This window comes from Ascaphus truei, chromosome 19 (assembly GCF_040206685.1).
Source record: "Ascaphus truei isolate aAscTru1 chromosome 19, aAscTru1.hap1, whole genome shotgun sequence".
In the NCBI taxonomy this organism is placed as follows: domain Eukaryota; kingdom Metazoa; phylum Chordata; class Amphibia; order Anura; family Ascaphidae; genus Ascaphus; species Ascaphus truei.
The window spans coordinates 11,631,203-11,645,492 of record NC_134501.1 but is presented as its reverse complement, the minus strand read 5'-3'; the positions used below and the strand labels follow the sequence as shown (position 1 = coordinate 11,645,492).

The 14,290-nt window shown below is 50.6% G+C and overlaps 1 protein-coding gene across 1 annotated transcript in view; it reads right to left on the bottom strand.

Annotated features, from left to right (window-relative positions):
• Positions 1–9,537: 9,537 nt before the first annotated feature.
• CMTR2 (cap methyltransferase 2) overlaps positions 9,538–14,290 on the bottom strand; it is a 69,691-nt gene continuing 64,938 nt past the window's right edge. Inside the window, exon 2 of the mRNA XM_075576573.1 lies at positions 9,538–12,893. Within this exon, the coding sequence (XP_075432688.1) occupies positions 10,647–12,893 (2,247 nt within the window). The 3' untranslated portion in view covers positions 9,538–10,646. The remainder of the gene's footprint in view (positions 12,894–14,290) is intronic.

The window sequence follows — 14,290 nt, the reverse complement described above, 5'->3', positions numbered from 1 at the left end:
AAAATATATCATTTATACATAGAGAATTTGGAAAGCCCCCACTGCTTTATCTGACGGATCCCTTAGTCACACTTTGTATAGGACTATATGTCCAGTATGTGGCTCAGTGGTCAACACCAACATTCATACAAAGAGATCACTTGAACAAACAAATCAAATTTAAAGAACTTCTTTCATTTACTGCTTCATTATATTCTCTGGGTAATATAAGCTCATAAAATAATTGTAATGTTTTAAAAGCACTTAACACACTATGGCACTAGTTTCAGCCAGAAAATAGTGAATTTAGGAAGATCTGCAGACTAATTCATTCAGTACCCCTGTGCTGATAATGAATATTTCTCAGTCGTGTTATTAGCATTGATTCATATTCCTTCGCGTACTATTTAACACAGACATCTAACAAATATAATGAAACAATCCCAGGCAGTTTTTCCATGACCTTTCAGCAATGCTCCCATCTCCCCACCGTAAATCTGCCCCTCCGTTTAGGAGGTAATCATTTTACACGTTCAGATTAGGAAGAGAGGACATTATTGGTGTATTTCAGTGCAGCAGATGCAGTTTTGCTGCTTATCCCATTCTTGTTAATCCTGCTGGAACAGAAGCAGGGGGTGGAAGGGAGCACATGCAGAAGGGAAATACATTAGTTAATAACGCATTCACAAATGCAACAGTTCTGTAGCTAAAACGTTAAGCACTTTGCTATTGGGATATTTCTTATTTTAATTACAATTTTGACAATCGTCGCTGACTGATCCACACAGATCCCTTTCACCGAGACATTAGGGACACATACTGTACGCCTTACTGCCTCCTAATAGGCAGCAGGGACAGATACTGCATCCCTCCCTACCCCCCTCCCCCCCCATACACTGACACAAACCTATCACCCAGTCTTCTCACACAGACAGGGCTACATCCCTGCCCCCCAGGACACAATGTTCTCACTCCCTCTTCTTACTTTGGCATGACCAATAAGAACAGATATAGTTACTGATTAGCTTGCAGGAAGCTTCCTGACAGCAGCCATTTTAAGATCCCAGAAATGCTGCTGTTATGTCAGAGGTGAATCTCTGTAACTGGGCTCCCACTACTGGGAAGACATCCCTTGGAAACCTCCACCTTCAATGTAAATGCTGCTTTCAATGTTCTCACGCTGGTTCTAGAAAATCAAATCAAACTTACACGTATTTAACATTCTGCATGTACTTTTCAATTCACCATAGATACCATTAAATAAGCCCTTACTCCAACAAATCTCTTTTATACTTCAGTACTTCTAGTGAAGGAAAGGATATGGATTGATGGGCACTTGAGAACAGTAGAGGCCTTGCAGGTTGCTAAACCTTTTTACTGGATCAACGTGAGCGCTCATCGTGGGTATCCAGTACATGAGCTTCACAAAGCCTCTTATTTAAACGTGGAATAAGATGAGAAACATCTCCTTACACCACAACATCTATGAAACGCTTTCACAGGGTCCAACAAGAGACATCTGAGCCCGCTAAACACAGAGAAAGCTCGTTACAATGAAAATGTATTTTTAAACAGAATAGGGAGACTGCTGCTACATATAAACCATTTATCTTCACAAAGCTGGCAAGTTCAGATATATATATATACTAGCTGAGAGACCCGGCGTTGCCCGTGAGTTAAATTTCCCGCTAGGAAAGGGGGGTGGGGAGAGGTGGGGAAAAGGGTGGGGGACAGTGGACAGGAGGAGGGGGGGGGACAGTGGAGGGGGGGGACAGTGGACAGGAGGGTGGGGGGGCAGTGGACAGGAGGGGGGGGGGAGACAGTGGACAGGAGGTGGGGGAGACAGTGGACAGGAGGGGACGGGACAGTGGACAGGAGGGGACGGGACAGTGGACAGGAGGGGGACGGGACAGTGGACAGGAGGGGGACGGGACAGTGGACAGGAGGGGGACGGGACAGTGGACAGGAGGGGGACGGGACAGTGGACAGGAGGGGGACGGGACAGTGGACAGGAGGGGGACGGGACAGTGGACAGGAGGGGGACGGGACAGTGGACAGGAGGGGGACGGGACAGTGGACAGGAGGGGGACGAGACAGTGGACAGGAGGGGGACGGGACAGTGGACAGGAGGTGGTGGTCACAGTGGACAGGAGGGGGGTGACAGTGGACAGGAGGGGGGTGACAGTGGACAGGAGGGGGGAACAGTGGAGGGGGGGGACAGTGGACAGGAGGGTGGGGGGGCAGTGGACAGGAGGGGGGGGGAGACAGTGGACAGGAGGTGGGGGAGACAGTGGACAGGAGGGGACGGGACAGTGGACAGGAGGGGACGGGACAGTGGACAGGAGGGGGACGGGACAGTGGACAGGAGGGGGACGGGACAGTGGACAGGAGGGGGACGGGACAGTGGACAGGAGGGGGACGGGACAGTGGACAGGAGGGGGACGGGACAGTGGACAGGAGGGGGACGGGACAGTGGACAGGAGGGGGACGGGACAGTGGACAGGAGGGGGACGGGACAGTGGACAGGAGGGGGACGGGACAGTGGACAGGAGGGGGACGAGACAGTGGACAGGAGGGGGACGGGACAGTGGACAGGAGGTGGTGGTCACAGTGGACAGGAGGGGGGTGACAGTGGACAGGAGGGGGGTGACAGTGGACAGGAGGGGGGTGACAGTGGACAGGAGGGGGGGTGACAGTGGACAGGAGGGGGGGTGTCAGTGGACAGGAGGGGGGTGACAGTGGACAGGAGGGGGAGGGGACAGTGGACAGGAGGGGACGGGACGACAGTGGACAGGAGGGGACGGGACGACAGTGGACAGGAGGGGGATGGGACAGTGGACAGGAGGGGGACGGGACAGTGGACAGGAGGGGGACGGGACAGTGGACAGGAGGGGGACGGGACAGTGGACAGGAGGGGGTGGTGACAGTGGACAGGAGGGGGGGTGACAGTGGACAGGAGGGGGGTGACAGTGGACAGGAGGGGGGTGACAGTGGACAGGAGGGGGGTGACAGTGGACAGGAGGGGGGTGACAGTGGACAGGAGGGGGGTGACAGTGGACAGGAGGGGGGTGACAGTGGACAGGAGGGGGGTGACAGTGGACAGGAGGGGGGGGGACAGTGGACAGGAGGGGGGGGACAGTGGACAGGAGGGGGGTGACAGTGGACAGGAGGGGGGGTGACAGTGGACAGGAGGGGGGTGACAGTGGACAGGAGGGGGAGGGGACAGTGGACAGGAGGGGGGGTGAAAGTGGACAGGAGGGGGGTGACAGTGGACAGGAGGGGGGGTGACAGTGGACAGGAGGGGGGTGACAGTGGACAGGAGGGGGGTGACAGTGGACAGGAGGGGGGGGTGTCAGTGGACAGGAGGGGGGTGACAGTGGACAGGAGGGGGAGGGGACAGTGGACAGGAGGGGACGGGACGACAGTGGACAGGAGGGGACGGAACGACAGTGGACAGGAGGGGGATAGACAGTGGACAGGAGGGGGACGGGACAGTGGACAGGAGGGGGACGGGACAGTGGACAGGAGGGGGTGGTGACAGTGGACAGGAGGGGGGGTGACAGTGGACAGGAGGGGGGGTGACAGTGGACAGGAGGGGGGTGACAGTGGACAGGAGGGGGGGTGACAGTGGACAGGAGGGGGGGTGACAGTGGACAGGAGGGGGGGTGACAGTGGACAGGAGGGGGGGTGACAGTGGACAGGAGGGGGGGTGACAGTGGACAGGAGGGGGGGTGACAGTGGACAGGAGGGGGGGTGAAAGTGGACAGGAGGGGGGGGTGACAGTGGACAGGAGGGGGGGGACAGTGGACAGGAGGGGGGTGACAGTGGACAGGAGGGGGGTGACAGTGGACAGGAGGGGGGTGACAGTGGACAGGAGGGGGGTGACAGTGGACAGGAGGGGGGTGACAGTGGACAGGAGGGGGGTGACAGTGGACAGGAGGGGGGGTGACAGTGGACAGGAGGGGGGGACAGTGGACAGGAGGGGGGTGACAGTGGACAGGAGGGGGGGTGACAGTGGACAGGAGGGGGGTGACAGTGGACAGGAGGGGGAGGGGACAGTGGACAGGAGGGGGGGTGAAAGTGGACAGGAGGGGGGTGACAGTGGACAGGAGGGGGGGTGACAGTGGACAGGAGGGGGGTGACAGTGGACAGGAGGGGGGTGACAGTGGACAGGAGGGGGGGTGTCAGTGGACAGGAGGGGGGTGACAGTGGACAGGAGGGGGAGGGGACAGTGGACAGGAGGGGACGGGACGACAGTGGACAGGAGGGGACGGAACGACAGTGGACAGGAGGGGGATAGACAGTGGACAGGAGGGGGACGGGACAGTGGACAGGAGGGGGACGGGACAGTGGACAGGAGGGGGTGGTGACAGTGGACAGGAGGGGGGGTGACAGTGGACAGGAGGGGGGTGACAGTGGACAGGAGGGGGGTGACAGTGGACAGGAGGGGGGGTGACAGTGGACAGGAGGGGGGGTGACAGTGGACAGGAGGGGGGGTGACAGTGGACAGGAGGGGGGGTGACAGTGGACAGGAGGGGGGGTGAAAGTGGACAGGAGGGGGGGTGACAGTGGACAGGAGGGGGGGGACAGTCGACAGGAGGGGGTGCAGTGGACAGGAGGGGGGGTGGGTTGCTTAAAATTTCTGGGTCCCTCCTCTCCACTCCCCCTGTATGTTTCTCGGCTCCCCCCTCTCTACGCTCCTGACCCCCCTCCCCGTAGCTCCGGTCCCCACCCTACAGTGCCTGACACACACACAGTGTCCCCCACACACAGTGTCCCACACACACAGTGTCACACACACACACAGTGTCCCACACACACACAGTGTCCCACACACACACAGTGTCCCACACACACACACAGTGTCCCACACACACACAGTGTCCCACACACACACACACACACACACACACACACACACACACACACAGTGTCCCACACACACACACAGTGTCAAACACACACACACACACACACACACACACACACACACACACACACACACACAGTGTCTCACACACACACAGTGTCCCACACACAGTGTCACACACACACACACACACACACACACACACACACACACACACACACACACAGTGTCACACACACACACAGTGACACACACACACACACACGTCACCTCTCGTTCCGGCCGCCGCCATCTTAGTTACTCCGCGAGGGAGGAAGGGGGTCCTTCCGGCCGCCGCCATCTTAGGTGCGCGTGTTAGCTGGAGCATCGGGCGGGGGGGAGGTGAGTGGAGCATCGGGCGGGGTGGGAGGTGAGTGGAGCATCGGGCGGGGGGGGAGGTGAGTGGAGCATCGGGTGGGGGGGAGGTGAGTGGAGCATCGGGCGGGGTGGGAGGTGAGTGGAGCATCGGGCGGGGGGGAGGTGAGTGGAGCATCGGGCGGGGGGGGAGGTGAGTGGAGCATCAGGCGGGGGGGGAGGTGAGTGGAGCATCGGGCGGGGGGGGGAAGTGAGTGGAGCATCGGGCGGGGGGAGGTGAGTGGAGCATCGGGCGGGGGGGGAGGTGAGTGGAGCATCGGGCGGGGGGGGGAGGTGAGTGGAGCATCGGGCGGGGGGGGAGGTGAGTGGAGCATCGGGCGGGGGGGAGGTGAGTGGAGCATCGGGCGGGGGGGAGGTGAGTGGAGCATCGGGCGGGGGGGGGAGGTGAGTGGAGCATCGGACAGGGGGGGAGGTGAGTGGAGCATCGGGCGGGGGGGAGGTGAGTGGAGCATCGGGGGGGGAGGTGAGTGGAGCATCGGGGGGGAGGTGAGTGGAGCATCGGGGGGGAGGTGAGTGGAGCATCGGGGGTGGGGAGGTGAGTGGAGCATCGGGGGGAGGGAGGTGAGTGGAGCATCGGGGGGGGAGGTGAGTGGAGCATCGGGGGGGCCAGGTGAGTGGAGCATGGGGGGGAGCTGAGCGGAGCACCGGGGGGGAGCTGAGCGGAGCAAGGGACCAATGAGATTTCCCCTAGGGACACAGGAAGATGCAGACAGGCATACAGTGCTTTCATTTTTATTATATAGGAGAGAGGGTTTGCTTATACTTGTTCACTGATTGACATCTGATATCTGCATATGTTCTGTGTCTTTCACAATATTCTTGTATTTACATTTATTGTTTGATATTTGATATCTGCTTATGTGATTTGCCCTCTTTAGACTTTAGATTTATATACAGAAACGAGATGAGACCTGCTACCACTATAAGGTTATGCTGTCTGGGTGCGCATGAAAACGATAAGTCATAGAACTTAGAAAAACAATTTTTAAGGGTTTTATTAGAGGGTCAACGTTTCAGTTCAACCTAGAAAAACGAGAGAGAAATGTACATTACACACACTCAGGAATGGTAAATAAACACAACACACCCACAAAAGGTACAACTCATTGAAGGATCCCTTGTCCTGTTTTTATAAAATATATATTTATATTTTACGGCACTGGCGTCATTCCATGCCACTTTGTATCAGGTTTGTGACAGTAAAAGGAGCTGTTCGCTCAACAAAATATTTGTGGTTTGGTTTTTAACACCCCGTTTTTTTTTAATTGGGTGGTTAGTACGGGGGTCTCTGGAGCTGAACTGCATTAATTTCAACCCCGTTACAGATATACTCACTGGGGAAAGGTGCCGCCAGCTGCTCCCTTCCAGGGGAAAAAAATTGGAGGTTTAAATCCATGCGCCACGTGGGCCAAAATGAAGCTTCAACGTCATCTGTCATGGCTTCCTATTGGCTCGCGGGATGCGCAGGATTAAAACAAGAACTACTGACGGCACCTGTCCCAGTATGTATCTCAAGAAGCACCCGCAGCTATAATTAATGCGGTTGGGCTCTGGAGACCCCATACTAAGAGTGCCCCTTTAACCACTCAGAGATGAGCCCCATAGTTCTGTGATGTGACTCTCTCCATTGCTCAGATACAGTGCTAGAAGTCTCCATGTCCTGTGTGCTCCTCTCTGGCTGCTGTCTCACTGCTTGTTCTCAGTTACTCCTCTGCTATAGAAGGCTCAAAGTGCCAGTCTCACTTACCGAAGTCAGATTGAAAAGGTACACAGTCCCACTAATGATACGATTGAGCAAATGGTAGTGATACAGTAGGTTTAAAGCAGCAATTCCCTCAGAAACCTGCACATAAAAACTCCACTTGTGGTGCATTTGTACATCTCAGACAGGTCTGCAACCCGGTCTTTCCCCATCATCGCTTAGCAAACACTGCATCCAGTGCAGCCAGGGATTCTGGGTAGTGACATGCAAATGAGAACAGAGGCGTTTAACTCAATGTTAGTATCTTGGCCCCTGAGCATGTTTTGCTTTAAAAATAAAAATGTATAGTGTTAAAAATCACGAATTTAACCGGTCCGTAGTGTATAGTTCAAATGTTTTTCAAACATTTAAAGTCTCCTAAATCGAGTGCCAGATTTAAAACAATAAAAACAGTGTTAGAAGGGGAATAAAGTTTAAAAAAAATAAAAAAAAGTATGCCCAAAAAATTGCAATCAGGGATGACTGCTGATTTAATGTGATTTTATTGTTTTTATTTTTAAGTGTAAATGTGTAAAAATCATTGCTGGGAGTCTGAACATGTTTCTTCGTTTTGACTTCTAGCGAGTAGTTTGAATAGAGGATTGATTACCTGCTAATCTTCTTGCTCCACTCCAACATTGTGAGAATCAGATTCATTCCCTCCTCCATTTATGAATTACAAAAATGTAACAATGACAAGGCTCAGATAAGGGGAAATAGGGGCAGTAAAAGCCACCCTGATATTATACTTGTCTGACTAAACAAAGGACATCTATCTCCTATATCAGCCTAATATGTCATTATTTAGTTTCAATCGAATATGTGCTGCACCTTGAAGTGGAATTGCTCAAGCCAGCGGGGTGCGCGAGAATCTCTAGGGACACTGGGTCTTGTGACGCGTCGCCATGGTAACGCACGTCAAATGATACAGCGGGGTGACATGACCCGCGACATCATTTGACGCAGAATCTTAGGAGAGGGGGGTGTGCGAAGCTGCGGCTCCCGGCAGGGGGGGGGGGGCGCGAGAATCTCTAGGGTCGCGGGGTCTTGTGACGCATCGCCATGGTAACGCGCGTCAAATGACGCAGCGGGGTGACATGACCGTGACGTCATTTGACGCCGAATCTTAGGAGGGGGGTCGCGAACGCTGCCGGCAGGCTGGCCGCAGCGAGAAGTTCGCGCACCCCTGGCTTAAGCCAAGTAATAACTGGTCAGAAATGCTGTTGGTAATATTTGTATCACAGCATAAGATATTCGCGGAGCAGACGCCTCTTTAAGGTTTGCAAAGAATGAATACGGAAATCCTGTCCAGTTGGCAACACCCCGACATACAAACATATGCAAATACCACTTGTGGGAACATTTGCATGTCTCACACAGTTCTGCAAACCGGTCTTTCCCAATGATCGCATAGCAAACAGTGCTACCACAGCAGCCAGGGATTCTGGGTAATGACATGCAAATGAGCACAGCGTGTCACGCTTACCTTTTATCCATTTAACATGGATCCCCTATAAGCACATGCCTGCCGCATTACACAGCTTTTCAGCACGGCCTGGGTTAAAGAAGTGCAGAGCCCGTAAACCAACATGGAGACAGATGTTTCGACCTTTTGGGTCTCATCAGTACAATGTTGCTGGCTATGCAACATGAAGCTGGTGAGTGGGTTTAACCGAGGCCTGCACAACTCCAGTCCTCAAGGGCCGCAAACAGGCCAGGTTTTCAGGATATCCCTACTTCAGCACAGCTGGCTTGATTAGTGGCTGAGTCATACTGAGCCAGCTGTGCTGAAGTGTGGATATCCTGAAAACCTGGCCTGTTTGCGGCCCTCGAGGACTGGAGTTGTGCAGGCCTGGTTTAACCAGACATTAAAATAATGTTACGGTGGGTATAAAAAATAAAATTAAAAAAAGTGACAAAAAAAACCCCCACCGTACAATGTAAAGCAAATAATAAAATATACAGATTATAGAACAGCTTTGAAATGTAAGCTGGAAATCCACTCTACAAATAGCTCGAAGGCAAATACTTTGAACCAGGGAGCGCAAACTTTTATGTTTGCGCCCCCCTGTCTGCTCTCCCCCCCCCTGCTTGCGCCCCCCTCCTTACTGGATCTCTGGCATAGCCGGCATCATGTGTTGCCATGGCGACGCATCGCCGAAAAGCTGGCTTAGAGCAGGTATGAGAACGTTAGAGGCCTCTCGCCTCCCCCGGCATTTAATTTAAAATGTTGTGGGGAAGAGCGCGGGGCCTCAATAAACTCTGAACACCCCCCTCCAGAACATCTCACCCCCCCCCCAGTTTGCGCACCCCTGCTTTGAACGATCATGCTTCTGTTTTCCGAGTGTATGAACATATCACGGAGTGGTACGGTGGTGGCGCCGTTGCATCCATTGGGAACCAAGCAAATTATGAGAATTCACGGAAGTGGTCATTCTTAGTGAGCCACACATTATTTTAACATAATTTTTTAATTAATGATGAACATAACTCTCGAGCCAACTTGCATAAAAACAAATACATATGTATGGGATCCAGAAAGAGGCTGGCGCTTTAATGTGTAAGCGGCTGTGGAATTAAAAGGTTGTCACATGATTTGGTCAGATTCCAGCAACATCCTTCTAGAGCCTTAAACGCTTAAAGCTACATGGACACCGCCATTCTCCACACGTTACTCAAGACCTTTTGCAATAGACTTGACTGCAGCTCAACAAAAGCGACATCATTCTGTCAGAGGTAACTGGCATAAACAAAGGACAGCGGAAATGACCTGCAGGGAGAGCCAAGCACATGTTTCCCCTCAATGGAACATAGAAATGAAATGAAGAAACAAAAATAAGCAGCTGCTAAAGGAAAATGCTTTGTGCTTCACGATGGAACATTTCTGTCTGAAGATTTTGGCTTTAGAGCCCCGCAGGGCTATAGAAGCACTTCAGTGAATTGTAAATCAGTGATTACCCACTGAGAAAATTAAAAAGAAAATGTGAATTATATATATATTATACACACACACACACACACACACACACACACACACACACACACACACACACACACACACACGTGTGTATGTGTAGATATATACACACACATCCAGTTGATACAACACAATACACACAGGCCCATGTTTCACTCTGTGGTGCTCTTACACAAGAAGCAGGCACACGGGATTATCCAAAAGATATTTAATGTGCCACAAAGAAATCCAACGTGTCGGCAGAATCGCACTGCCTTTATTAAGGAGAGCGAGATTCTGCCGAAACGTTGGATTTCTTTGTGGCACATTAAATACCTTTTGCATAAGCCCGTGTGCCTGCTTCTCTTCTCTACTCTGTATTCCCCTGGGATGTCTGGACCTCCCTGGACCCAGTGCACCGGCAGATAAGTACCCCCCTCAAACACCATATTGCAGTGTGCATGTACTCCTCTCTGACTGTTCTCTTACACGACACACATTCCCCCGTGCCAAGAGACACCTAACAATCTATTCAAAGATAATAGGCCATAAGAGGTCTTCTGGAATAGAACCATTTAGCAAATATGGATCAAACATTCTGTGAACTTCACATCTAAATTGCTTGGTGTGGGAATGTCTGGATTCGAGGGACTATCAGATAATCCCATTGTACAAGCCAATTACTTTTACTTTTCACATTGTCCAATCACATGCAGCCTGTACGTGATAATGGCAGAGTTTAGGTCCCATAAAAACTCTAGAAAAGGTCCTTTCAGCAGAGCCTCTATAGGCACAGACTCCAACACTTGGTGGGGTGAACCCGAACTTATTAAAGAGCCTGTGAGCTTCTGAAGGTCCTGAAAGTGAGGGATAGCAGCGCTGGGGAGGGACTGGAATCTGCAGCAGAGTAGCACAGCGTCTGTTCCTGGAGTCAGGTTGGTAGTGGGGCAGGCGAAGGTGATGAGCTGGAAGCATTGGTGCAATATGTAGATAATACCTGCTGTGAAACGGGTGAAGCAAGAGAGGACTGGAAGCACCAATGAATCACCCGTCTGCAGCTGCGGCAAGGAACAAAGAACCCAGTCAAGAAACTGCTGCTGATAGATTGGATCTCCGTCATGAAGGAGAGAACAGCCGTTGTACGATAGTGCAGTCTCGAGAAAACGGGAGGCTACCTGCCTTTGATTCAGAAACTCAAACAAAGATTGAGCACCAGCAACCAGGATATGCTGGTGGCTCTCTGTCTGACCTGATAATTCAGAGGCAATAGCTTCTTCAGTAAGAATGCAGCACGATGGGCAAGTTGGTAATGCATGAAGGTTGATTGCTGCTCCCTTAAAACACCCCTCAATAGTTTCATTTAGGCTCTTCAACAGTTCACTGTCACAGAAGGATGAGCTCTGGATTCTCGTCAGCCGTTTTCCCTCCAGGGGGTACCACTCTTCGTCTTTTAGATTGCAGTTGGACTCTTCCAGGAAGCAGCCAGTTCCCATGTTGCTTTCAACATGCGGTTTCAACCAGGGGCTGAAATAACCATGTGCCACTTTCTCTGCCCATGTTAGGGCTTCCAGCTGCTTTCTCTCATTGTAGGTGTCGGTGCGGCGGTTACGGATTCCCACCCAACGCGTATTCAAGCTGCAACCAGCTTGCAACTTTTTTACCAGCCAGTGCTTTCTGGGGATACGTCTCACTTGGAATTGCTGGAGATAGTATGAAACTGCATATTCCCGCATGTTATTTAACTTGACTTTCTCTTCCTCTCCCATATGTTCAAAGAGGCGCAGATTGTCAAGAATTGTCTCTGTTTGATGTTTGTAGAAGAATGCACAACATTCCAGGTGGCACTTCAAAAATGACTCGGGTAGGAATCTCTGAGGGAAAAGGGACTTGTTCACAATCTCTGTCCCAAAGTTCTGAATCATCTTTGTCAGTAGTTCTTGGATAGCCACTCTGCCCAAGTAACCTAGACATACCACATAGACTTCAGAGTTCCCTGCTTTGCTGGTCCCCGGTTTAATGACATCCACCTGCTGGAAGCTGCAGTTCAGGAGATACATGAGGTTGACTGAAGAATGCTGGAAAAGGGTGAACATTTTCAAGACGAAAGACCCTCCCAGGTTGAGCGTGAGTAGACAGGTGATCACTTCGCAATAATGTAGGGGAGCTACAAGAGATTCCTGCTCACCTGGATTGCCTTGGCAGTCAAAACTCCCATCCGCTGTGACTAGATGTACGGACATGTTGCTGGTGAACTGCTCTAAACCTGTCAGATACTTTGGAATCATGATGTCCCCCGTGTTGTCTGGACCAAAAAACCACAAGTGTAATGTGTTAGCTATCAAGCGATCATCCGCAATCATCATCAGTCCATCATTAGCCTCATGGTAAGGGTTTAGAGTGTTGCCCACCCAGTTCCAGTCACAGTGCACATCTTGGGTTTTTAGGTAATGGTTTAGACTGGCTATGAAAGCCCCTGGAGCCTCACAGAGATGAATTGTGTTTATCTCATGGTTCCAAAGAGCTTCAGTGGGCAGAAGTGGAAAGCTGCACACAATCTCGTGGAATTTGCACCAGGCCTGGGTGCACAGCTCTGCATTAGTAGCTCTTCGCACCTCTGGGATAATCCTCCCAGCCTTGTTGGTGAAGGAGGTGTGGCGATGCCAGTCATCCAACTTCTTATCACTCAGAAGGTTCTTTACATTGTTCAGAGAGTCTTTCAAGGATAGAAGTTGATCGAATTCTTCATGCTCAGAACTAAAGGCTTCGGAAACATTGGGAAGATGCCACTCTGAGTCTGGTGCCTTGTTGTATTGATATCGTTTATTGAAAAGACTTTGGATTTCAGTTGCTACATCACATCTGATCATGGTGGAGTTGACCTTCTGCCGTTTTGTAGGGCTTGTGCTCACTCTTGAGTGAAGGCACAAACGTTGCTATAAAACATGGGAGACATATTAGCTTAATTGAGTAAGTGGAAAATATTTCAACATGCACTTAGTAATAATACGGAGTATGATTAATGCTGAGAATGACTACATATTTTCCAATACTTAAAGGGTCTTTAAATTAAATAAAGAACCACAAAAAAATGTTATTGAACACCTTTAAAAAAAAAAATCGATACAATTCCTTATAGTAACAACCTATTAGGCCCAAATTAAAAATGAGAACAGCAAGCAGGGCTCTCACGTCTTATTACTTTGACTTGTATACAGTAGCAGCAGGAAACATGCAACATAAAATCAACAAACAGGAACAGTGGATTGGGAAGAAGAATCTGGAAGAGTATAGAGATACGCTGTATCATTACATATTGAAGAGTTTTTTTTCTTTCTGAACATGAAATACTATTATGGTATTTACAAAAACAGAAACAGAAAGGCCCAGTGCAACATACATTTATTTGATCGTGCTCATTTAGCACTTCAAACCCATATGACAGGTGTTGAACTTTTACAGATGTAGTGGTCATGGTCGCCTCTAAAGCGTTAGGCCGCGTCCATAGTAGGCGCTCGGGACCGAGTGACATCACACGCACCTGTACTTAAAGAGATCCATGGCCTGCAGGGTTGCGCGATGGGGAGGGTGGGGGCGTGGTGAGGGTGCGACATAACGTTCGCCCTCATTGGCTGAACCACGCACGTGACCGGTCATCGCGTGGCAAATTCAACCAAGTTTGCCACACATCGGCCGCCTTGGCGCTCACGATCTATGGACATGAGCAATGGCCTCCAGTTGTTTGTAATTGGTGCTCACGCCGTCGGATCCACTATGGACACGGCCTTAGGGTGGGACATGTGATAGGTCTGCACCTACAATGCCATTGAACCCTATGGAAACTCTGTGATATTCTTCGTTATGACAGGATATGTTGTAGTATCTGGGGAAACCAAGTCCGTTACGACATCTGTACACCACTTAGATTGTAAGCTCTCCGGGGCAGGGATTTCCTTTCCTATTATCTCATTTTGTTACACTTATTGTATTATAATTCCCTGTACTGTATGGTCTTTGTAAAGGGCCGAGTACATGGTGGGCACTACATAAATAAAGTTATACATACATCCCTTCTGATGATCCTTGTTTTCGCCTATATCTCAGATTTGATGGAATTTGTAGTACAGTACTTTTTTATTTTTTTAAAACACACCAACACAAAATTACAAAACCCAAAATCTTAAGGAGGGAAAGTAGAAGAAAAAGAATTGTTCTTAACCCTTTCACTTGTGACAAGGTGATAGTGTAAAAACAGGCGCTGAAACAATACTAGTGATCACAAATACTTTAGTGAATAAATGACTTTTTAAACTTATAATAAAGTGCGTGAATA